General features: G+C 38.2%; 1 protein-coding gene across 2 annotated transcripts; it reads right to left on the reverse strand.

Annotated features, from left to right (window-relative positions):
- On the reverse strand, window positions 1–24,341 carry RnrL (Ribonucleoside diphosphate reductase large subunit). Of its 2 annotated transcripts, none has more exons than XM_019050006.2 (14): window positions 24,155–24,341; window positions 15,990–16,078; window positions 13,850–14,027; window positions 12,924–13,084; window positions 12,179–12,381; window positions 11,040–11,265; window positions 10,125–10,366; window positions 8,986–9,187; window positions 5,941–6,090; window positions 5,299–5,520; window positions 4,642–4,854; window positions 4,233–4,328; window positions 3,458–3,646; window positions 1–2,086 (listed from the first exon to the last, which is right to left on the reverse strand). In XM_019050006.2, the coding sequence occupies exons 1-14, from the start codon at window positions 24,228–24,230 to the stop codon at window positions 1,835–1,837; spliced, it is 2,499 nt and encodes an 832-aa protein (XP_018905551.2). In that variant the 5' UTR covers window positions 24,231–24,341; the 3' UTR covers window positions 1–1,834. The 2 variants fall into 2 exon arrangements, with proteins under 2 accessions (XP_018905551.2, XP_018905561.2); XM_019050016.2 differs by lacking the exon at window positions 24,155–24,341 and adding an exon at window positions 23,817–23,881.
- Between the last annotated feature and the right edge of the window lie 279 nt (window positions 24,342–24,620).

The raw sequence follows: 24,620 nt of genomic DNA on the forward strand, positions 1-24,620 counted from the left end.
TTTACGGATTGCTTCTTTAATAATTAAGGTAGCAAGGACATGCACAGCTTCATGTTTGACAGAGTCTCCATTTACTCTCGGAGAACATTTTATCTACTTGAATTATTTTTACACATGCACACACATTGGTGAACATCCTTCAACATCGGTTACTTAAAACTTCAAGTCAAATTTTGAAGGCATTACAACGGCCAAAAACATAACTTTCATAATTACAATACACACTGCTTTTTAACTTAATAATCTACATTCTTGGTAATTTGTTTTTTCTCACTTAGGTAATAAAGGCACCGCTTTTCTCATTTTGAATAAAAATAAAGTATACCACATCTTACATAAAAATGAACCAAATGTTCTGATTCATGACTGCAGAAGAAGATTACTTATTAAATTTCTATCAGTGATATAAAATATCTTCAAAGATCAATATATTAAAAATTTGCTGGAATAAAAACCAGTTATTAATTATCGAGAGAGTATAAATGTGTTTCAGTAAATGTTGAATGCAGATATTTAGACCAAACCAGGTATTCGAGCTTCTCACAGCAGAAAGAAACAGTATGGTTTTGTTTGGTACATGACATTAATTCATATTGCTATACAATTTTTCAGGGCCAAAAAGAAGAAAAAAATCATGACCAAAATGTAAAAAACTTGACCCAATAGAACTTTAAAACCAATGAAAGACATAATACAGGACAGGAGAAAGTTAAATACTAAGAAGGAGAGAGTGCTACCTGACAAAATAATTGAGTACATGAGAGTGCTTTACCCAAAAGACAGTTTCCAAAATAAATTTCCTGAGCAATTATGACAGTATCATCGAGTAAAATTTTCTGAATCAGATAAAAAATATAATTATGTACACTTTGCGCATTTCATTACATCATTAAAATCTGATAAAATACATACGGTTTCAAAAATCTTATAAAATATAACCAGCGCAAACCAACAAGCTGGCAATTTTGGCTGATGGAAAATAAAAATAAGGTCACTGGGAGCGTGTTTTCTACAGACGTAAAGTTGAAAGTAATACTATAATTATCAAAACGTTTTGAAACCAAAGCTTAATCCAATATCAGATTTAGCCGCAACACATCACGAGTTTAATCTGCAGACAAAGTTTCTAAACTGAGATCTGAAAGATGGGGATATAAACGTGCAGACATTTTTGAATAAATACAATAAAAAAAGGAAACACCACGCAAGTGATCTTCTTACCTGCTAAATCACAGGCAACTGAGGAAAATTCAACGATAAAAAAACTTTAAACCTAAATATAGCTGTTTGTGAGGACTGAATACTAATTAGAGATAACATAGGCCCTTATTAGACGATCAAATCGGGTCATCAAATTGACAAGATCAAAAATTGTTGTGGAGATACAACTTTTGAACACAAAGCACTCCACTCCAGTCACTCATCTACAGCCAATCACACACTCTATTCTATCATATTCGAGCTACCTGCTGGAATTAGATTAAATGAATAGTTCTGATTGGGGTGCAAAAGAAAAGTTGTCAGAGTTGGCAGTTGCCAGCCCTGCTAAATCCTGTTACATTTGAGAGCTTGATTTGATCATCTTACTACAGCTTTTGTCATCATGGTTCAATAAGGTGGTGCTGCTAGGAAAATCTTTGAAATCTTACGGTTCCCATTCTAGGATTATTTGCATGTACCTAAACTGAATTTGAAAGTAAGATAAGGAGTTAAAATCATAAATAATTGTTAAAATCTTAAAACAATGGTTAAAATTTAAGAAAATCGCTGAATAATTTTAACGTTGATAAGGAGTGTAAATTGGTCCTCAATATTACAGAAGAGGGTGAGTGATTTAGGATCCGCACATTAAACAATCGTCCTTATTTTGCAGTGAACAGACCATTGCACTCATGTTATAAGCACGTTGTTCTTCCTCTGCTGTTCCGTTCTCATGAGTTCCATTTTCTACACCATTCTGGACTCCGTTTTGAACACCGTTCTGTTCTGTTTTGACTGTTTTTCGTAGTTTAGTTTTGTCAACAGTGAACTGGATTGCTTGTGCGGCTGGCTTTGTCCGCAAATAGTACATTCCTGTTTTCAAACCCTGAAAAATGCCCAATAATTTCATAGAATTAAAACAATGCAAGGAGGCTACATCTTAGAGAAAAAAATTTAAAATTCATAAATTGCGATATTAAAAGATTGAGATTCTCATAAGAAAAAGTCCATCATACGTTAAATGTAATAAATCGACAAATGGCTGACATTGAAATTGTAATTAGGTAATCTAAGGTGAGAATTCAGTTTAGATCCCAGTATATGCAAGAATCTTGGCTCATCTGTAGGAAATCGGTTGTAAAAAAAAACAGCCATAGGATAATTGTTTTAATTTAAAATAACTCATGAATAAAAATAAAATTGATAAAGCATCTATTTATAACGCATCTATTTTTTTATTTTATTATACATCTATTCAACCTTATTTAAAGTGTACCTGGAAGAAGTTTTAAAGGAATGGAAAAGATGCTGTTCGGGAATGGGCGTCCCGCTACGTGAAGATGGCACCCTTTATACTCTGTGCTTTGCTGATGATCAGGTGGTAATAGCTCAGGACGAAGAAGATGCGAATTACATGACGCGGAAGCTAGTGGAAGTATACCGAAAGTGGGGAATGGAAGTAAATGTGGTTAAGACGGAGAAGTTGGTTATCGGTGGTGATCAGCAAAGCATTGAACTGGAGGATGGTCGGAAAATTCAGGACTGTGAAGAGTATAAATATCTAGGAGTTTGGTTAACTAAGGACGGAAATTTGGATCGGGCTATTAAAGATCGGAATGTGCAAGGCAGGAAAGCTATCGCGATGCTAAATGGGGTTCTCTGGGACCAGAGTATCTCCAAGGAGACCAAAAGGAAAATTTACAACGTCATCATGAAGAGTATCGTAACTTACGGGAGTGAGGTCTGGCAACTCAAGAAAAGAACTGAAGACATGCTTAGGGCAACTGAGATGGACTTTTGGCGGAGGTCTGCTGGCATCTCAAGAAGAGAGCGTATCCGCAATGTAAAAGTACGCGAGATCATGGGTGTAGAGAAGGACATCGTGCACGATATCAGGTCCAAGCAGTTGGTCTGGTATGGACATGTGCGAAGGATGGCAGACGACCGGTTGCCCAAGCAGGTCTTCGATTGGGTTCTTCCCGGAAGGCGACGGCGTGGACGTCCTGTGGAAGGTTGGCGACAAGGGGTGGAGGAGGAGATCAGAAGGTGCCAATTGCCTGATGATCTCTGGGAGGATAGGGGGCAATGGCGATTGGGCGTCGCAGAGCGCGAGGCGGCGCTATAAAAGCGACTTTATGTATGTATCTATTTATAAATACAATGGATCAAGAACTAGGTGGATCTTTATTTCAAGCCTTTTTCGTTGGAAAAGTAACTTGATGCAGTGAAAATAAATTGTACATAATGGTTAACTTACCAAATTCCATGCATGGAAGTGCATTGACGATAATTTGGCGTAGTTTGGTTCTGCAATATGGACATTCAAGGATTGAGATTGATCAATGAAAGCACCTCTATCAGCAGCCATCTTCAAAATAGTTTTTTGGGAAATTTCCCATACAGTTTTGTACAAAGCCTTCAAATCATCTGGAATTTCTTTGATATTCTGAAAAGAAGAACAAAAAAAGGCTGTTCAGTGGCAATGCGCTAAAAGAGTTCAGTGTTGCTTAGATGCTTTGCAGGACAGTCGGTTAGTCTCGCGTGCTGGCTAGTAAGCGTGGCAAATGTGAACAAAATTTACTTAGCGATAATTGTGGAAAGGATTAAGAGGGCAGATTGCAGAAAAAAATATGAGAGTAATATGAAGTTTAATCACAGTAAACGTGAGCAAAGCTGAAAGGCAATTTTAAAAGATTATGACTGATCTTTTTTTTTCTACTCATCTTTTTTCAGAAAAAGAGGCAAATTGACAATTTTACCTTGAGGCAGAAGCCCCCCGATCGCAACAAGCAATCAGCATTTTAGAGGTTTCTGCATTCCTGCTGCAGTGTGCGTACAAAAAAAAATCCTTAGAATTTTCCATAAAAAAATAGAATGCCCCTTATATTTCTGGGGAAAGTAAAATCTCCAACTACTTCTTCAATTTTTACAGTTGGGTATTCAAGCAAATGCAAAACGATATCATGACATTGTCAAATGAAATAGAGAACACTCATTCAAAATCATGAAAGTTGTATATAACTGGAAAATACCTGCACAGATCCATTGTTGACAATGAGCTCGTTTTTCATGTCATCACTCCATAAGCCACGTTCTACAAGATCTCGCAATAAGTGATGATTAACAACCTGAAAAATGACAAATTTATGATAAAAATGTCTCATTCATTTTAGTTGTTTTTTTTTTTTTTTTTTTTTTTTTTTTGGACATACAAAGTCTCAGTTAAAGATGATTGTGTTCACAGGGTTATGGATAACATCTAATCTTTTGAACGTGTGATTAGTTTGAAAAATAAGCCTTGATTTTTCTATTATTATTTCCGATTTCATCTCAAACCAGTAAATCAAATCAAAAGCAACATCAACCATGAAGTTGTCTTGGTCATAAAAAAGTAACTCAGATGAGCAAGAAAGGAAACAGAAAAGTAAACTAAAAAGGTACCTGGAATTCTCCGGAGAGGACCCGCCTCGAGTAGATATTACTTGTGTACGGTTCAAAAGATTCATTGTTGCCTAGGATCTGAGCAGTTGAAGCTGTTGGCATGGGTGCTAGAAGGAGGGAGTTACGCACTCCATGTTTGGCAATTTTTTGTTTTAGCGCAGCCCAGTCCCATAAATCTGTTGGGGTAACATTCCACATATCGTACTGCAAAATCTAGAACATTTAAAGGTTGAAATCAGGATTACATGTGCCTTTGACATGAAATATTTCATAAGACTCCTCGACCTGTAAGTGAATGCTTTGAGGGACACATAAAATATATTTAATATAAAACTGTAAAAAAATGTAAGTTGGATGATACATGATGAAAAATTGTTGAAAAGGAGTAAAAAGTATCAAAAAAGAAAAAATTGTTGAAAAGGAGTAAAAAGTATCAAAAAAGAAAAAATTGAGAATTCTTTCTTGAGGAGTGCTTACTTTAATTTTACATGTCTTCACGATTGGAAATTTGATTAACTTAGATTGATTCACGAGTGACACTTTGACCATTGATAGTCTTAAAAAGTTATTTTCACGAAGTGGAAAAAGAAAATTGAAGTATTTAGTATGGACAAAAATTGCAAAAAAGATGAAACTACAAGGCGATTGATTACTTACCCCCTTGCTGACAGGAGATCCTTCATAGGTCGAGTATGGTCCATTCATTTCAGCTAATTCAACGCTGGCTTCCAAGGCACCATAGTAAATTGTTTCGAATAGTTGGATGTTCATCTTCTGCGACTCTTCACTGTCAAAAGGCAGACGCATGAGAAGGAAAAGATCGGCCAACCCTTGGATTCCAATGCCAATGGGACGGTGGCGCATATTTGAATTGCGCGCCTAGCAAAACAAGAAATAATGAACCTTAAGAAACATGAACATACTTCGATTGCAGTGTTTCAAAATTTCTACTCTCATTACCTCTTTTTTAAAGAGACGCGATTGACAGTTTGGCATGAAAATTTACAGAGGGTATTCTTCTGTGATGATAGAGAAGATCTATAGATTTTATCCCAGTAGCGACAGTCAAGTTAAAAAATATAGCTACAGCAATGGTACCACATGCCCCTTTGCTGTCAGTTACAAATAAAATAAAATGTAGCACAAAGTTTAAAGAACAGTGAGCTGAAACAGAAATTTTTCTAGTTTTACTGCTGTTATGAGGTCTAGACTGGTTATGACAGAAATTTTGCTGTCACAAAGTCTTCCCTAACTTGACTACTTCACTTGGACATTTTGATGGTTAATGCGATAGCTTACCTCAGGTACAGGATAGTAGTTGATATCGATGATCTTGTTTAGATTTTTGGTGACAGTTTTGGTCACCTCCTTCAATTTCTTGAAATCATAAGTCCTATCAGGATTGACAAACATATTTACAGCAATTGAGGCCAAATTACATACAGCAATCTGTAAGAGAAAAAAAATTTAAACATATTACTCTAACATCAATGAACAGTGGTATAAGGCTTTGGGATAAATCACATTGTCTTAATTTGGTCGACGGACAGAATTCAGAGAATTCTAGTTAATAAAGGTGTAGTAACAAAAAAAGAAAAACGGATACCAGAATTCTCAGCGTTTTTAAAGATCTCAAAACCATTTCAAAATTAGAGGATAAAGAGACAAATCTTGGCGGCAGACTTAGTTTTAACGATTGAATCTTCCTCGGAAGGAAATCTTGCAAAAAATTCCAGTTGACCTTGAATCTGGCGGTTCTTTGAAAAATTCTGGAGAATTTTCTTTGAGGGATTATCAAAAATTCCTTGACAATTTCTTCATTTCCATTGTAATAAAAGAGCTTGATGCAAAAACGGCTTTTTTCGCCCCCCCTCTGGAAGTTCTTCAGACTTTGTCTATTGATTACTCATACTTGAGCGCTTCTTTTCCCAAATTTTCAGACCCCCAAAAAATTTTGGGGGGAGCTAGGGGGGGTGGAAGTCAAAACCTGTGAACCTCGATATCTCTTGAAGAAAGAAAGATATCGAGGTCCGGTTTGGACGAAAAATCGTCTGAAATTGCATACTTTAAGATTCCAAATGTCGAAATCCCGATATCACATTTTTAAGTCAACATATGTGCTTTTTTCCAGTTTTTAGGTCAAGAAAATTTCTTATAAACAAAAAATTTACAAAGATCTCAATTTTTTATTTGAACCAAAACCAGTTTTTTAAATTGTTCGTCTTTTTCCGCATCCAACGAGTGGTCCATTAAGCTGGGGAACCGAACGGTTCCGGAGTTATGATCGATTGAAGTTTCCGCTCATCGCGCGCCGACCGATTTTCGCGCGCAAAAAAGTCGGATTTGACTGTTATTAGATCAGATTGAATGTTCAAACTGAGCAAAATGCTTTATTAGGGACTCTTGAGGGTCGCTGAGTTCAGAAATTACAGATACTTCCAAAAAATTCACGATTTTAAAATTGCAGCATTGGACAGGACCACTGAGCGGCCGGTCGGCGCTCAGTGGGCCTCTAAAATAGCGCTGCGGAGCTGTAATTTTAAAAACGTAAATTATTTGGAAGTATTTCTTTTAAACAAAAAATTTACAAAGATCTCAATTTTTTATTTGAACCAAAACCAGTTTTTTAAATTGTTCGTCTTTTTCCGCATCCAAGAGCGGTACATTAAGCTGGGGAACCAAACGGTTCCGGAGTTATGATCGATTGAAGTTTCCGCTCAACGCGCGCCGACCGATTTTCGCGCGCAAAAAAAGTCGGATTTGACTGTTATTAGATCCGATTGAATGTTCAAACTGAGCAAAATGCTTTATTAGGGACTCTTGAGGGTCGCTGAGTTCAGAAATTACAGATACTTCCAAATAATTTACGTTTTTAAAATTACAGCTCCGCAGCGCTATTTTAGAGGCCCACTGAGCGCCGACCGGCCGCTCAGTGGTCCTGTCCAATGCTGCAATTTTAAAATCGTGAATTTTTTGGAAGTATCTGTAATTTCTGAACTCAGCGACCCTCAAGAGTCCCTAATAAAGCATTTTGCTCAGTTTGAACATTCAATCTGATCTAATAACAGTCAAATCCGACTTTTTTGCGCGCGAAAATCGGTCGGCGCGCGATGAGCGGAAACTTCAATCGATCATAACTCCGGAACCGTTCGGTTCCCCAGCTTAATGGACCACTCGTTGGATGCGGAAAAAGACGAACAATTTAAAAAACTGGTTTTGGTTCAAATAAAAAATTGAGATCTTTGTAAATTTTTTGTTTATAAGAAATTTTCTTGACCTAAAAACTGGAAAAAAGCACATATGTTGACTTAAAAATGTGATATCGGGATTTCGACATTTGGAATCTTAAAGTATGCAATTTCAGACGATTTTTCGTCCAAACCGGACCTCGATATCTTTCTTTCTTCAAGAGATATCGAGGTTCACAGGTTTTGACTTCCACCCCCCCTAGCTCCCCCCAAAATTTTTTGGGGGTCTGAAAATTTGGGAAAAGAAGCGCTCAAGTATGAGTAATCAATAGACAAAGTCTGAAGAACTTCCAGAGGGGGGGCGAAAAAAGCCGTTTTTGCATCAAGCTCTTTCTTCAAATGGAGAGTAACTTAATCATAGAAGGTTAGTCTCCAATGGGCCTGTTGCAAACTTTTGCTAGAGCAAAAATAAGAGTTGTTTCTCATAGATAATGCCTCAAAAATCACGATGAGCGCATTGGCAATGTCTGAAATGCACTCATAACTTCACAGTCTGCGTAAGAAATTTGCGGTTTTTTGAGCTTCCCGCTTCAAAAGCGATACTATGGCATAGGTGAACCTTTTGTAAGAGGAGTCGTTCCATCGTCGGCAATACTCATCATGGCCGACGCCAATCCGCCAAAACACGTGTGATGGGACGAGATAATACCTGAACTGGATTAGACCAGATAACAATCGGCGTGTTTTAACGTTCATGTTTTCCACGCCCGCATTGATTGACCTTGAACTCTCCTCGAATTACGCGCAAAACTGCGCGCAAGTGTCGGCCATGACGAATATCGCCGACGATGGAGCGACTCCTCTAACAAAATGTTCACTTGTGCCGTAGTATCGTTTTTGAAGCGGGAAGCTTAAAAAAACGCAAATTTCTTACGCAGATTGTGAAGTTATGAGTGCATTTCAGACTTTGCCGATGCGCTCATCGTGATTTCTGAGGCATTATCTATAAGAAACAACTCTTATTTTTGCTCTAGCAAAAGTTTGCAACAGGCCCATTATGAAACTCAATTCTCTGACTGCGGAATGAAATTATTCTAAAATTAAATGAAACCCATGGTCATCTGAGTGGGAGACACAGATTGAAGTAAGGACTTACTTCATCGTCAGACGTGTATTCTATAATTTCAGTACACAAGTTGCTACACTTGATGGTTCCTAGATTTTGTTGATTTGACTTGCTGTTACAGGCATCCTTGTAGAGCATATATGGTACACCTGTTTCTACTTGCGAATCCAGAATGGCAAACCACAACTGCTGGGCTTTCACTTGTCGAATGTAACGACCCTCCTTCTCATACCTGCGCAGTAAAATAGAGTCAATGATAGAACAGATGATCGACATCAAATTAAGACAGACAAAGTAAAAATTAGGGATTAATCTACATCTATACTGGAATATATTCAGTTCGAAGATGAAAGTAACTTTGTTATTTTCAAGCTAATCTGTGCTCATAGTTGATGTATCATGTATGCTGATTGTAAACATTTTTGAGAGCTTCTTTCACAACCTGCTTGGTATGATTATAAAATGGGAGGATTTGAGAAGATACTGGTAAGGACTTGGGGAAAAAAATTGTGATAGACTCTGGTTCTATAAGCATGAAGGCAATTAAAAAATCAATTACAAAATTATGCAATATTTTAATAGAAAGTCATGTCATTATTAAATTATATTGCACTCTACATGACTGAAAACAACATGGGTAGCTAAATTAATTAGATTTTTGTTTCAGAAAACCATTGAAATTTTAGCTGATGAGATGAGAAACTGCCTCTGGTCTCACTCTCAAAATTTGATTGCTACAAAAAAGACGAAGTCTTTAAAAGGAGTACAAGGGTTGTTAAAATGCACAACTGGCTGGTGAAGATTCCATTGTTTTAATTAATATACTGCAAATATGAACGAAACAAGATTTTCCTTACTTTATTGATCCAAAACAATATCATGATGTAAAATTTGCTACATCATGATCATTAAACTATTAGATATGCTATATGATGAGACAAAAAGAGCAATGTGCACTGTTTATACTTCGTAGTAATGCGAAGGCTCCTTTACACGAAATGGAGGGGAAAAAATTCACCACTCTTAAAGTTTAAATATTTATACAGATTGTCTAAGTTTAGAACTAGACAACCTGCTTTTCTTCAAAATTTATGCAGGTAAACTAGATACAATAACAAGACACTTTCCAAGAAAATGAGCTTATTTAAGAAAACCGAGCAAGAACTTACCTAGTGTAAAGTTTTACGAACTCTTCTCCCCAGCAATCTGACAATCCAGGACAGTCATTGGGACACATGAGACTCCATACTCCATTCTGCTCAACTCTCTTCATGAATTCATCAGGAATCCAAAGGGCGTAAAAGAGATCACGAGCTCGCACTTCTTCTTTTCCTGTGTTTTTCTTCAAGTCTAAAAATTCAAAAATATCCGCATGCCATGGTTCCAGATAAATTGCGAAAGCTCCAGGACGCTGCAATAGAAAGAGAGGGTGCTCTTGTAGTTCACAGATGCTTATTCATGAATAATTTGCGCAGAGCAAAATAATTGACAAGAAGCATAACTAGTCATGTTACTTCATCAAAACTTAATATGTATGAAACACTTGTTGCTTGTGTTGAAAAATAAACTAATATACACTATTTTATTATTTACAGACAAAATGGTGCTAAACAGTTAGCGAATAGAGGAGAACAAAATGATACTTGCAAATAAGAGTAACAAGATAAGTTATCTGATCAGAATTTCATTAAAGACCTGTTGAGTACTAAAATATCAACCTGTGAGAAATTACCATTTATTGGTTCTTCCTAGTGTTAGTCAATTCAAACTTCTTCTCTCTTGCAAAAAAACATATTTATCACATAGGGCATTGAAAACTAACTCATCCCTCAAAAAATGAGTAAAGTAAGGTTCCACAAAAATTTCTTCGCTGACATAGAAAACACTGATTTCTTACTTAAGGGAGCAGTTTCGAGACTCATATGTGCTCAATGTGTTTCAAGTAAAGTTTGTACGTAAAATTTGTATTGAGATGCTTAATTTTGGACTGTCTATTGGACAATGGAGCATCTCAAAATTTAGTGAGTGAAAAGGGCTTCTTTCTCAACAGCTTTGATGTGAGAGGCGAAATAATCAGCAATTACCTTGTTACCGCCTTGATCAACATATCGGGCTGTGTTGTTGAAAACTCGAAGCATGGGTACTATTCCATTGGAAGTTCCGTTTGTTCCTGCAATGTAACTGCCAGTAGCTCTGATGCAGTGAATATGAATTCCGATTCCTCCAGCAGACTTGGAAATAAGAGCACTTTGCTTCAGAGTGTCGTAAATCCCTTCAATACTGTCTCTCCTCATGGCCAGCAAAAAGCAGCTGTAAAATTGAGCAGAGAACATAATGAAAGGTCAAACTGTGATGGTCAGAGAAAATCAAGGATGCAGAAACATTTTGATAAGTTTACTACAGATGAGAAACATTTTCCATTTTTTATGGTAAAAGATTAGATGAGACAAAAATAGTAAGCTGAATTTACAGAGAAAGATTTTAGAGAGAAGCTACAAACGTTCTTTCTAAAAATAAAGATAATTTTAATCAGATCGATTGGTTTAGAAACGACACATCTCAGATTTTCAGAAATTTTTACATTTTTGTAGGAAAATAAGTTCTGAAGATAGGCCCATCCACTGAGATGAAGATTTTTGTTTTTAATGTAGGAAAAAGTAGTGGAAAATGTGGGGAAACAGCATGTGCTTTACAAAATGGAATTTCAGGGCCTTGATGATATTTCCACTGGATTCCACAGGATCAATTTAATTTTAGAGGATCTGGTCAAATTTTTTAAGTTTTTAATCTTTTTCCCAGATGGGGAAAATATGGCCGAGATATAAACTAAAACATTCAATTTTCCACATTCTTTGATAAAATATGCTGTTTCTGATGGCATTCATTGAAGAGCAACCAAATTATTTTTCGTAACGTTGTTTCTCATTTGATTGAAGTGTGTAACATACTAATTCTGGACAGTGGCTGATTGCTAAGCCCTAGGATAAGTGCTCCCAGGCTTATGACAGTTTTTTCTTCTACTTCCACTCTTCAGGCAGTTGTGCAGTTTACATAGTGAATTGTAAAATTTAAACATGCAGAGATTTTTTGTTCCTAAATTGCCAAATTTACTTACTTGGAAAAAATTTGGCAAGCAAAGAGAGGGCAAGGAGAAAAATAACTTTTGAACTGAACTATTTTGTGTATTTAATGAGCCACTGGGCTTGTGTAAGAAAAAAATTACCTTGATAGTTGAGGTCTTGGTGTAGCTGCTGAGAACAAAGTGGGTGAGGCATGTGTGAAATACTTTTCCGATAACAAGTTGTAAGTCTCGATAGCGTCTTCAATATTCTCACCATGAATTCCGACGGCTACGCGCATTAGCATGTGTTGCGGGCGCTCTACAATTTTCCCATTAATACGAAGCAAGTAAGAGCGCTCCAAGGTCTGCAAAAGAAACAAAGAGAGAATCAATCACAAATCAAAGGATTTTTCCGAGTTCAACAATACAATATGCAGATAATTCTTGGTACGCAATGGCAAGATGCAAATTAGTCTCTTTCCTATAGTTGTCCACTATTTTAATGAGTTTAAAAGAGAATTTCTCATTTAAGATGAAATCAAAAGGGAACTTACAACCCATTAATCTCTTCCAAAAAGTTTTAATGATGGAGTTTCGAATTACTGTCTTGAAGTTTCTGATTAAAAATGTTTTCACTGCAAAAAACATGTTATTGTCTACATGAAGGAGAAATTTGTTGGCACCAGATGATCGCAGAAATTGATAGGAACAATCAGCCAAACGGAGACAACCTCTTCTCTCCTTCTGAAAGTAAAAGGTGCTATGTAGCCAGTTCATCTGACAACCCTTCTTTTTTCATTGACTGGAAAAGAAAGATTTACTCTTCCCTTTTGTGACTAAAAAATATTTTGCTCAGTGGATCCTACTTAGCTGAAAAGCATTCTTGTGCTTCATGCAGGTTACTTACTTTGAAGCCAAAATAATTGTAGCTGAAATCTCTATCATAGATGATCGCAGAGTTAAGTCGATCTGCATTTTTCTTGACTATTTGGTAATGGAAATCTGAGATCATTGGTGTTGGTTTTTTGGTTACTTCACTTATCATGTTATACAAATCTTCAACCACATCTGAAATAATAAAAATAAACGAACTGGTGAGTTGAGGGACAGAAAATTAGGATTTATGTATTTAGTTACTACAATGTTGCAATGCTTGTAAACATGAAACAGATGGGGAAAACTATAGGATGATCAGTAAAATCTGGCAAGTAAGACTGTGTGAATCAAACGGTGTAAGGCATCATTAGATCCTTATTTTTTAAAGGAAAAAGCAGAAAGGAACTTCAAAAAGTTTAGAAGACCTTAAGCTGTAAAATTAGCTCTTCAGAATGAATGACATGTTTTCATAAAAGCCAGTAAAACATTCATACGCATCAGGAATCTACAATTTTGCATATTCGTTCTCAAAGGTTTCTTACGCCAAAATAATCTTAGGACTGAGGAACATGGAAAATTCATTTTTAGCCAATTAGTACTTCCTTTTTTTCAAGGGAAAATCATTGATTTTTTTTAAAAAACACGGAAAATTTTTAGAGAAAACTAACTCACTTGCATAAAATTTTAAAAGATGGGGCGCGTTTCAAGACCTTTGGTCCCATAATCAGTCATGCCCGAAACACGTCAAAATTTTACGCAAGTGAGTCAGTTTTCTCTAAAATTTGTTTGTGTTTTTAAAAAAGATTCGAGACTTATGTAGCCACCCAATGGTGTTCGTAGCAAGTCATTGATTGCTTTCATGAAGACGATGTAAGGTTATAATGAAGCTCTCTTTTACCCCTTTGACAACTTTGAGTCAGGATTTCTCCAGGGATGCAAAGGACTCTCAGTTCTTACCACTGAATGTTTTTTTGGTTTCTTTGTGGAGATTGGAGACAGCAATTCGGGCAGCTAGAACAGCATAATCGGGATGGCGAGTTGTCATCGTGGCTGCTGTTTCCGCGGCCAGATTATCCAACTCCACGGTCGTAACGCCAGGGTAAAGTCCATTGATCACCTTCATTGTGATCTCGATCTAAAAAAACAGACACTCACTATTAGTATTATATCAGATATCAAGTGAGAAAAACCACAATCATTCGTTTTAGTTTTGTCATCAAATTTTCTGACTAATCCCCGACTATTTTGGTTTTTCCTGACTCCAAAAATATCGAATTCCCAGACTTTCCCTGATATTAGAATAAAACTTCCACTTTGATTTTTTTCCTCCTTTAAATTACACTCACTTCTACTAAACGCACCTCGCAAAATTCCCTGACTTTTCCTATGAATTCCCTCACTTTTTCTATGAATTCTCTGACTTTCCCTATGAATTCCCTGACTTTTCCTGTAAATTCCCTGACTTTCCCAGCTCTCCGGTCCGCCGGCAACCCTGAATTCTGCAGTGCTGGAGTTTCGCAAAAGGGTCAACACAATGCGCCTGTCAACATTTTTTTAATTTTTGAAAACTTTCAGGATTTGCGTCGAAGTCGCATCATTCCACATGAGTTGAAAATCTGAAAACCGTCAGAAAGAAGAGGGGGAAAAATTCTCTCAGTCTTCACAATTTGGTTGCGACCGCGCGTTCGGGAACAATAGGTATCATTGGGCCACGGTAGCTGCTGGAAATGAGAGCGAACATTTCCGAGAAAGTTCCTAGACTACGCAAGTTGAGGAATTCTATTTTTGTACTATTGTCTCGGACTTGTCATTTTAGAATTACGTCACGCACTTTTTGTTGTTTTAAGATGACTCTCCTCTCTTCCACGAAACACGATACACAAGAAACACGATAAATAAAAAAAGAGATAAATTCGAATTCGAGAAATTCGGGACGGTTTGCTGAACAAAAATATTCATGGAAAAAGACGTTAGGTTAACATTTCCATGGAAAAAGACGTTAGTAAAAGGGTTAACATTTCCACGGAAAAAGGCGTTAGTACGAAGGTTAACTGGACTGAATTGAATAGAAAGGATCCATGATACACCAATTTATAACAGAGCAAATGCGACGTAGATTCATCTTCATGAAATTGAATGATTTTTTTTTTTGGGGGGGGGGGGGGGAAGAACATCAACGGACGACTATGTTCAAAATTTTCAGAAACTTTCCCCGAAACCCAAGGAAAAATCACGCAAAATTTCGTCGAATAACGATGATTAATAAAATTATCCTTCAAAAATGTGACGAGTGTCAGAAAATTCACGACGTCGCTTTAGTGTCGCTGTTTGGTAGTTTTATCATCGATGTAAGCTTTTGTATGATGGCCGGCGATAATTAGTCGTCCTTCAAAATATCAAAATTCCAAAAGAATGTACAACACTCCGCGAACCGATCTGCGTGTTTTTTTAATTCACCATCGATTTCAGTGACATTCGATTATCAGAAACGTCCAAACCGCTGAACGCCCCTCCCGTGCCCCCACCAATACAAAATATATACATGAAGAAAAAAAAAATGCATGAAGTGAAAATGACGAGTTCACCTAATGGTTTCTGAAATACTGTCATTAGGAAAAGGACGAAAAAAATCTCCCTTCGCTCCACTAGTTACGCGGTGCATTCACCCATTTTCCATCATGGTAAGGGACCAGCGGCGCACAGTGGATACAGCCAATACGAAAGGTTGGACAAAATTTGGCGACTTTAAAACGCTCATAACTCCATTCATACAAAACTTTGAGGCTCAAAAGTGGTTCTTGGTTTCCTCGTAAAATTTCCCTCATAAAGCACCCCTTCAAATTTAAAATTTGACGAAATAAACATCAAAATTCGCGGGTTTAGTCAAAAATTTCATGTCCGACCTCTCTCTACTTGACTCGATCCACAGTGAGACGAGGCGTGAATGATCAATTATTATCGATATTTCCCCTTTGAAGCTGTGATGAAGGATCGATTATTGAGGTGTTTATTGCGAGCACCCTTTATATCGATCCTTTTCCATAGCTTTAAATGGCGGATCAATCGATATATCGACTATCGCAAAGAAGGGACTTACCGGATCGACGAATTCTGAGTTGAGACCATAGCATAGTTTCGAAATCCGAGACGTAATTTTATCGAAGTGCACATCCTCGATGCGGCCTCCTGAAACAGAAATCGGGAACTAATTGTAGGTGGAAAAAAACGTCCTTGAATTCCTTCCCCCCTTGAAATTTGCAAAAAAACTACGCGAGTGGATTCATTTGAATAGTTTCTCCGACTATGACGATAGTCTGCCCGAGCCCATTTTTTACGCAGAAGACTGAGACTTAAATGAACATGGAAAAACAAAAAATACAAGTATATTGACGTAGTAGGCAAAAACTTCGCAGTCAATGCTCTCGTAAAACACGACCGCAAAAAAAAAAAAGTAATTTTCACTCATAGCATGCGGTTGAAAATCCAGAGTTAAAAATTTATCTCGCACTTGTTCCAAATTCGTAAATCTCTGACCTCCACAGCAATGCCCAACAAAACATAGACATTTTTTCTTTCTCTTTTAATCATCTTATTCTTTTTCTGGCAAACTTTTCTGTTTCACAGAATTTTTAGGGACTGGACACTTAACCAAGTGCCTGACTCATGATAATTTTGTTTTCAAGTTTCAAGGTTGAATTCGTATTATTCATGGTCCCTTCATGCCCTCCTGATTCGGTCAAAAACGTTTCGGAAAAATTCAGGAGTACACTCTCTATTTTTCTGTCTTGAACACATCACAAAGCACCGTTTTTCATGGTATCAGCTACGAAAAAATTGAACGGGCCAACAACACGGAGAATCCGATCGAAAGGTCGCGCTAACATGTATACATTCCACGTGCATTTTGGGGTATCGCAAATTCTAGTTCGGATAAATTGGCATGCATGAAATGTTGCTGAAAAAGAAATGTGGCCCTACACAGGAAAAGAAACCCTGGTGAAGAAAAAACCTTTAGACTGGTTCATTGATGCTGAACATAGAAGAGCGTTCTACGAACATTTTCCGACAAAATCGCTCGACAATGTCAAAATGACATATTGCGGTTTAAAGCTTAAAGTTCGAAAAAATTAGTCACGAGAAAAAACTACATGCCATACAAAATTGGCCATGTTCAGGGCACGAGACTACCGGAAAGTAATGGAACTTTACGCCCTCTGTAGGTACAAAAATGAACTAAACTCTTTGTTTTTTCTTGCATGGTTTATGAAAATCTCAAAATCTGAAACCTAATTCGACTAACAATAAGTTACCCTGGTATAAATTGTGTCTTCATGGAATAATTCATTTTGGTAACAAATGTTTTTGGGATACTTTAAACCGCAAAGGTTTGGAGTTACATTGCCGAAAAGGTTTCGATTGCGGTGTTCCAAAAGATCCATTTGTTTGACCATCTACTAACCGAGTGAATACTTAAGGCTTGCATGGGGGTAAAAAATTAGGAATAAAAAAGGGGCTCGGCTATTGCGTCAATCCTCATCGATCAATCATGGTTTATTAATACTATAAAAAGGCCAAATGCTTATGAAATCAACATTAGATGCGGTTTAATACATTAGTAAAGAGACCAAGAAGTACTGCTCAAGAATAACTTGGTGGTAGTTAGAGTCCATGCCAAATCAGTTAACGTACTTTCAGACTCCGACAGATGATGCGCCATCTTCATTATTGCATTTACTTATCATGCGAAAATGACTTCAGACGATCTTCTGTCGCAGTCTAAAAAAGTGTTAGACTTAGTTGGCGCGATTCAACAAGTATTTAGAGGCGTTTCTCGGTACTGCATGGATTCCCGGAAATTTTCAAAGATTTCATGAAGTTCACGCGGGGAAATGAATAAAATTTTCCATCTTCTCTACTGCTTCGCTCTCTGACAGCACTTACACACTCACGAGGCAAAAAAATGCTCGACCGATGTGTGAATCCAAAAAAAAAACCGCCTAAAAAAGCAAGTACACTTTAGGCTGAGAGTGAGTATACAGCCACGGTTTAATGAGGGGATTTAAGTTGCTCAACTGTCAGTCACAGTCATACGCTCCGAGATCCTTTAACTGGTCGACAAAAAAAACTACGATTTCTAGCTCATCCATAAAAACACCTATCTGCGAAGGCAAACGGAAGGAACAAACGCTATTTCTGAAAAGAGCCAGAAATAGTGGTTCCTTATACCAAAATGTGGTCTAATTTTAGCGGCACTTATCTGCCGGACTGAGGATTTATACTGACGTGCTAAGGAAAAACGCCGTATGGGCATTTGCGGGTTGCCAAATTTCCTCCGATAAAATGTTTATTTTTGAGGAGAGTTATGAATATTTTTTCTTGAAATTTTCAGAAAATTTACATCTAATCGCGAATAAGTTTCTTTGAAAAATTGAAAGGGAAAAAAATCACAAATACTCCGGAAAATGCATGTTTCATCGAAGGAAATTTGGAGACGTTGGATAACTCATACGGCGTCCTTCCTAAGCACGGCAGTATAAGTGGGAACTTTCGAGAAATCCCAACCTAAGTTCACGCCCCGGGAAACTTTTACAAAAAAAAAAAACCACACACGTGCATGCACAGATACCAGTGACGTGGCTACGGTGGGAAGAGACCGACAGGGTCTGAATAAAGGCCGGAAAATTTTCCTAAAAACGTCATACGATGATTTTTAAGAATGTTTGACCTTTGGCCTCTCCCCAGAAAATGTCTGGATATGCCACTGACGTAAAGGCGGTTATCAATGGAACTTTCAACAGCCACCGAGAACTTTTCCATTCCCAGAATTTTTCCGGGAAACTTTGATCCTTACGCACGCAAGTCACTGCCTCAGTCACGCGCACTTCCAAAACTGAAAAGGCAGCTTGGTGGTGAAAAGTTTTCTTCCGATTCGGCTATCAAGTGAAGAACTATGTTTCTGAGAGGATGGCCCTTAGGTCTTGTCTCCACGCGACGTTTGACGGGATTTGTGAGATTTGTCCCGGGTTCGAATCGCAGGGATGAAACTTCTGGGCTCTCCTCACGAAAAGAAAACAGCAAAATTTCTCAGCCTTCTCCCTGAGTCGCTTTTAGGGCCCCTCGAGAATTTTGCTTGGTACTGTGATTTGTATTGGCTACCTCAATACTTTTCCGAACTGGAGATTTTCCGTTTGAGATTTTTCACTGGGACAAATCCCTTAGAAAAGGCCACGGCGAGACCGAAAATGATTCTCACTGTCCTGAGGAATAATGATACCCTTGAAATGACCCAAACAAATAAATACCAAAAATAATTTCTCCGGAAAATACAATCAAATGCAGTTTGTTCTGAGGTGTCAGCCATGGATTTTTATGTATAGATCTTCCCATACGAGCGAGTATATCATTTGAGGAAAGTTGCACCCCCATGCAGAGAAAAGCCATGCGTATAAATCCACGGCTGATACCTCAGAAGAAACTGCATTTCTTATAAATTTAATGACAGCCAAAATCAAACTTTTGATAAAAAAAAAAAAATAGTCTTAGTTTGGTTCAAAGGGTTCCCTAGATTTTTGATTTTGGGCAACCGTGTAATTAATTTTTGAATTGAAAATTATCTACTCGCGATTCGTGTGATTTTTTCCACTCCCATCTCGTGTCGCATCATTCCCGCACTATTTTGCGTGCCACGGTTTGCATGACACGCGTTATTTTAAAGTTGACATTTAGAAAAGTACGATATTCCAGCCACTACGCTCTCAGCTGTCGAGATAGCTCTGAATTATAGCGTTCTAACTTGGGCCGTGCTTGCGAAGTGACGTCATTTTCCCGCCATTACGGCAGTACTAGCGCAGAAACCCCGGAAAAAATAGGCGCGCTTGCATTATTAGTGTGAGAGCTTTTACCTCCACGTAAATTTTAGCTGGAGCACAGAGCTTCCGCGCTGAAGGAAAACTTCGTAAATGCACTCACATGTTGCCTTTCCTCCGATGAAATATAAAACATGATAATTTCAATGGAGATATGAATAACGCTACGGCAGGTTTCAGGGAAAAATTCCTTCGTATTGTTTACCTACGAATCGTTGCAAAAGGAGACGAACCGAACGTTCGGTTACACGAACTGCAAAGTGAGTTTGACGAACCGAATAGTTGGGATGGTACATAGATAACACGTTCTCTTTCATTTTGTGGATATGCATTTCATCTTCTTGGACGTCAAGAAAGATACACTACGTGTTTCGCCCCATCCAATTTTTCTACTTTGCGTTAATGTCTCTGAATCAGCCAAAAAGAGTTCACGTTCTCCTTCATTTTGTGGACATACAATTTTATCTTCTTGGAAGTCGGAATAATTGTATCACGTGTTCTGCCCATCCAACTTTTCTACTCTGCGTCAATGTCTCTGAATCAGCCGAAAAGAGTTCACGCTCTCCTTCATTTTGTGGACATGCAATTTTATCTCCTTGGAAGTCGGAATAATTTTATCACGTGTTCTGTCCCTTTCAACTTGCCTACTCAGCGTTAAAGTCAGCGGAAAAGAGACCAGGATCTTTTTTACTGTTGTGATCATGCGAGAAAGTTTTGTACCTAGTTTCATAATTGTGACTGGGTCTTCGAAACAGGACCCCATTCTTCTGGAAGAAAATTTCCGGAACTTAGAACTTAGGACGAAAAATGATCACGGGTACCGCCTGCAGAACTGTCGTTATACTTCAAGCATCGCACTATCTCCCACTCGGATAAGCGTATCGACGGTGAAACTACCATACCACGTCTTTGCATACCAAAACCTCCTCTCCCATTTTATTTTCGTGAAAGAGAACGAACCAGTATTATTCCTAGAAGTTTTCGCAGATTTTTCTTCACACAGAAAAGAAGAATCAATTCAAGAGAGGACGTTAAGTAGTTTTCCATATAAAAAATAAAGTATATGACAGGAAGTCTGCGACGTCGCAAACCGAGATAAGTGGTCTGGTAGTTTCACCGTCGATATGGCAGCGAGCGTACGAAACTGCGCCAAAATAGAGCACATTTTGCCAAACCGAGATACGGGTCTAGTAGTTTCACCGTCGATATGGCAGCGATGTGCGAAACTGCGCCAAAGTACCTAGAGCACATTTTGATCAAAACGTAACAAATTTTACATCTTCAAGGTGATAGACCACCTATTTTTCAAATTGCTTTCGCAATTCGCGAACGACCGGTTGGTCGTTAGTTCGTGAAAATTCTGCGCCCCTGATTGCCATGAAGCTTGATTTTTCATTCTGAGTTCCTAGTCGACTCGAAAAAATGATGGACAGGAAATTATGTTTAGTTTCTTTGTTAGGGGATATAGCGTATTTACTTGGATCGGCAGAATTTAACACGAAATTCCGTGATCATGATTGGCTGAAATGGGAAGCGAGGAATAGGAGGGAAATGGGGAGGGGGGGGGGGCTGTCTTTAAAAGAAACAGAAGACATTGATGCTTAAGCCCCTTCCGGCATTGATCCTTTGTCCGTCGAGTATGGAAATTTTTGTCTCAGGATTACAGGCGCACCTGTCCTGTTACCAACCAACTCATATTATCGTCATTAAGTATTGCTCACCATCATCGCATTGCATGGTCTGCACATCGTGGCTACACTATCATTCTTCAAAAACGTTATTTGAGTAAAACAGGATTACTGTTACAAGAGCGCCGTGAGAGCTCTCAGATGCCCCCCCCCCCCCCCAAATAAAATATACATTCGTGCAAAAATGTACGAATATTTTTCCTTGAAATTTTCAGAAACGTTGGATTGAATAACGAGTAAAATTATCTTAAAAATTTCGAGCAAAAAATCGCACGTTCCACGAAAAATAAAATACTTCGCCTGAGAAATTTTGCAACATCCGAATTTTCGTAAGGCGAATTTATTTAAGGCAAATAGGGCTTTTCATTAGAGTCGAAGACTCATCGACATATACACTGATCGGCACCGAAGGTATCATGGTCGATCAAATATTGCAGTTACTGCGACATGAAAAAAATGACCGGGAAACCGAGAGAATTCCTTCGAGGAAAGTTTTTTTCAAATTGAAGGAAATAAGATTTTATCCACCAGAAACAGATTTGGGGGGGGGGGGGGGTTATTAATTAATTTGAAGAAATTTACTGACTCGACAAATATTTTCCCAGGTTTGGAATCCTTACATACATAAAAACGTATGTATGGGCCGCGGATGAACCACATCACGGATTGATCGAATCGCGGATAACTAAATCGCGGGAACCGAGATCGCGGATAATCGAACAACGACCTGCACGTAACTGAGCCTGCATGATACTTTAGATGAAGACAGGCAAATTGGGCCTTACGAGGGGAAGGGAGAGGATAGATATCACGGATTGATCGAATCGCGGATAACTAAATCGCGGAAACCGAGATCGCGGATAATCGAACAACGACCTGCACGTAATTGAGCCTACATGATACTTTTGATGAAGACAGGAAAATTGGGCCTTACAAGGGGAAGGGAGAGGATAGAATTACAATACTGCTGCTCAGCGCTGAGCAGCATTAATGCTAAGTAATTTGATTTCACTCTGCGCAAAAATTCCTAAATTTCTTCTTTTTTTGGCTTTTCAAAGTAAGAGTGTGACCAATGTCAAATTTGAGAAAAATGCAGTTCAATTTAGTTAAGACTGATGCCATACTTGAAAAGATCACTTCTGATGCTTGTAGCATCAGTAATTGAGAATTTGTAGGGGTTTGAAATAAAAAAAATCATCTAAAAAATAGAAATTACTATATGGACTGCGCAAGAGAAAATACTCGATTTTAAAATCGAGCAATCATATGTAGGAGGCTGAGGTACGGCAGAATGATCTAATTTGGCGAGATGTATGTGTTTAAATGCAGAATGCTGCCCTATGACATCACAAGAAGGTACATCTTCTTATTTTAGAATCCTTTTTTCTCTCATCTCCTGTGACAGAGAATTATTGAAGAACATACCTACTGTGAACTTAGCTCAGCAAACACTTGCTGATGAAGAAATGAAATACTCTCATGCCGATACTCCACTAAGTATGCGAATTTGGCTGTCCTCGAGGAAAGAATCCACCCGCAAACACAGAGTTAAGTGACTGATAAAATATTGAGAGACAAGAACACCTAAGCATGACAATCAAACCGAAGTTAAAGCAATTTGATGTTCGCACTTCAAAAAAATGTATGCCAAATCCAGGCTGCATACATAAGTCTCACGTCAGATAAGTTGGTTAATTTTTTGTTTCGAGGTGACTGAGTTCAACCGAGTTGCCCTCATCCAATGACAATCGTTGACCGGGAACGTTGATGGTGTACTTATACAGATGAGTAATACCAGAGGGAATTGCTGAAATCTTGTTTCTCACTCGCACATTACAATGATGCCCTCTGAGCCCATGAGTATGACAAAAACAGGCGAGGCAAGCTAACTGTCTTCTTCACGCTTGCAGATCTAAACAGTGGCTAGGTAATAAGCGAGTGAGAAACCAGATGTCATAGTATGCCACTGCGTATATCAGTCTGCCCCTCCAGTAGGCTCTCGTTAAGTCAATCTCCTCGTTTCATGTTTCTCTTGATTGCTACATACTAATAAAACTGAAGGTCATTGTTCAGCACTTCAAGCAAAATTGAACAAGTCAGCAATCTTGCAATAGTGTATGTTGGACAACAAAGGACCATCGTCATGAATCATCCAGCCAACCTGGGTACTATTCTGCAATTTTATTACTTCATTCTTAGATCGGTAACTCCTGCTTTGACCCTGATCATCGGCATGAAACTTAGATTAGTGCACCAATTTGCCAGACTTGGTATTCGTTGCTACAACTCGAAGCGCCAGCCTGATTTGACGAACACAATATGGTCATGATGGTGGCTGGAGAAGAGAGCGAATCAATCTTTCATACTCACTTTTGTGAACTAGTCTGAGGGGATGGCGATGAAATTACAGAGAAGTATGAAAATAAGGTATGGAGGATGAATGCGTAAGGCAGTTGGGCGTGTGGAGGTGATCCTCGACGGTGAAAGAGTACACACCGGACATGCTGACTCCCCCCTCCGGAAAATACTATTTAGGGCGTAAAGATTGAACATCGACTTATACTTAACAAAACCTCGTATAAAGTCACACAAAAGATCACTTTAAAGAGCTTGAAAGCAACACGAGACACCCAGCTAGCCATTTTCGAGAGCAACTGATAAGGCGAAGCAAAACCTTATGTAACTGAGAATAAATGCTTGGTACGTACCTCTTTTCTTGACGTACAGCCTTCCCTTTGGAATGATGGACTCCTTGACGGCACTAACAATCTTCGGGCTCGACATTTTGGCAGTAAAATTTAATGATTATTGTCACACGAAATTACAAAGGTAACGTCCGCGGGAATTCTGAGAAGCATGGACGGGTAATCACAATGATCGACGGGTCGATTTCCCGCCATCCTTCCAGCTGATTTTTGCGAGTGTGTGAATTTGTCAACGCAAAATTTACCGGGCTACACATTTGAAGATCAAAACAAAAGAATGATTACGCATAAAATTTACAAAACTCTACTGATAAAAGATAGAGAGCAATCGCAGCTCTTCATCTGAAAGGAAAGAAGTTTAATGTACTAATGTAAAAAATCACTGATAACAGTGATAACAGACAGTGTTTATTTATCATGGTCCAACAGTGATTGCTGCACATGCCGCGCCGCGAAAAAAATTCTGGAC

Source organism: Bemisia tabaci, chromosome 4, assembly GCF_918797505.1.
Source record: "Bemisia tabaci chromosome 4, PGI_BMITA_v3".
Lineage (NCBI taxonomy): Eukaryota > Metazoa > Arthropoda > Insecta > Hemiptera > Aleyrodidae > Bemisia > Bemisia tabaci.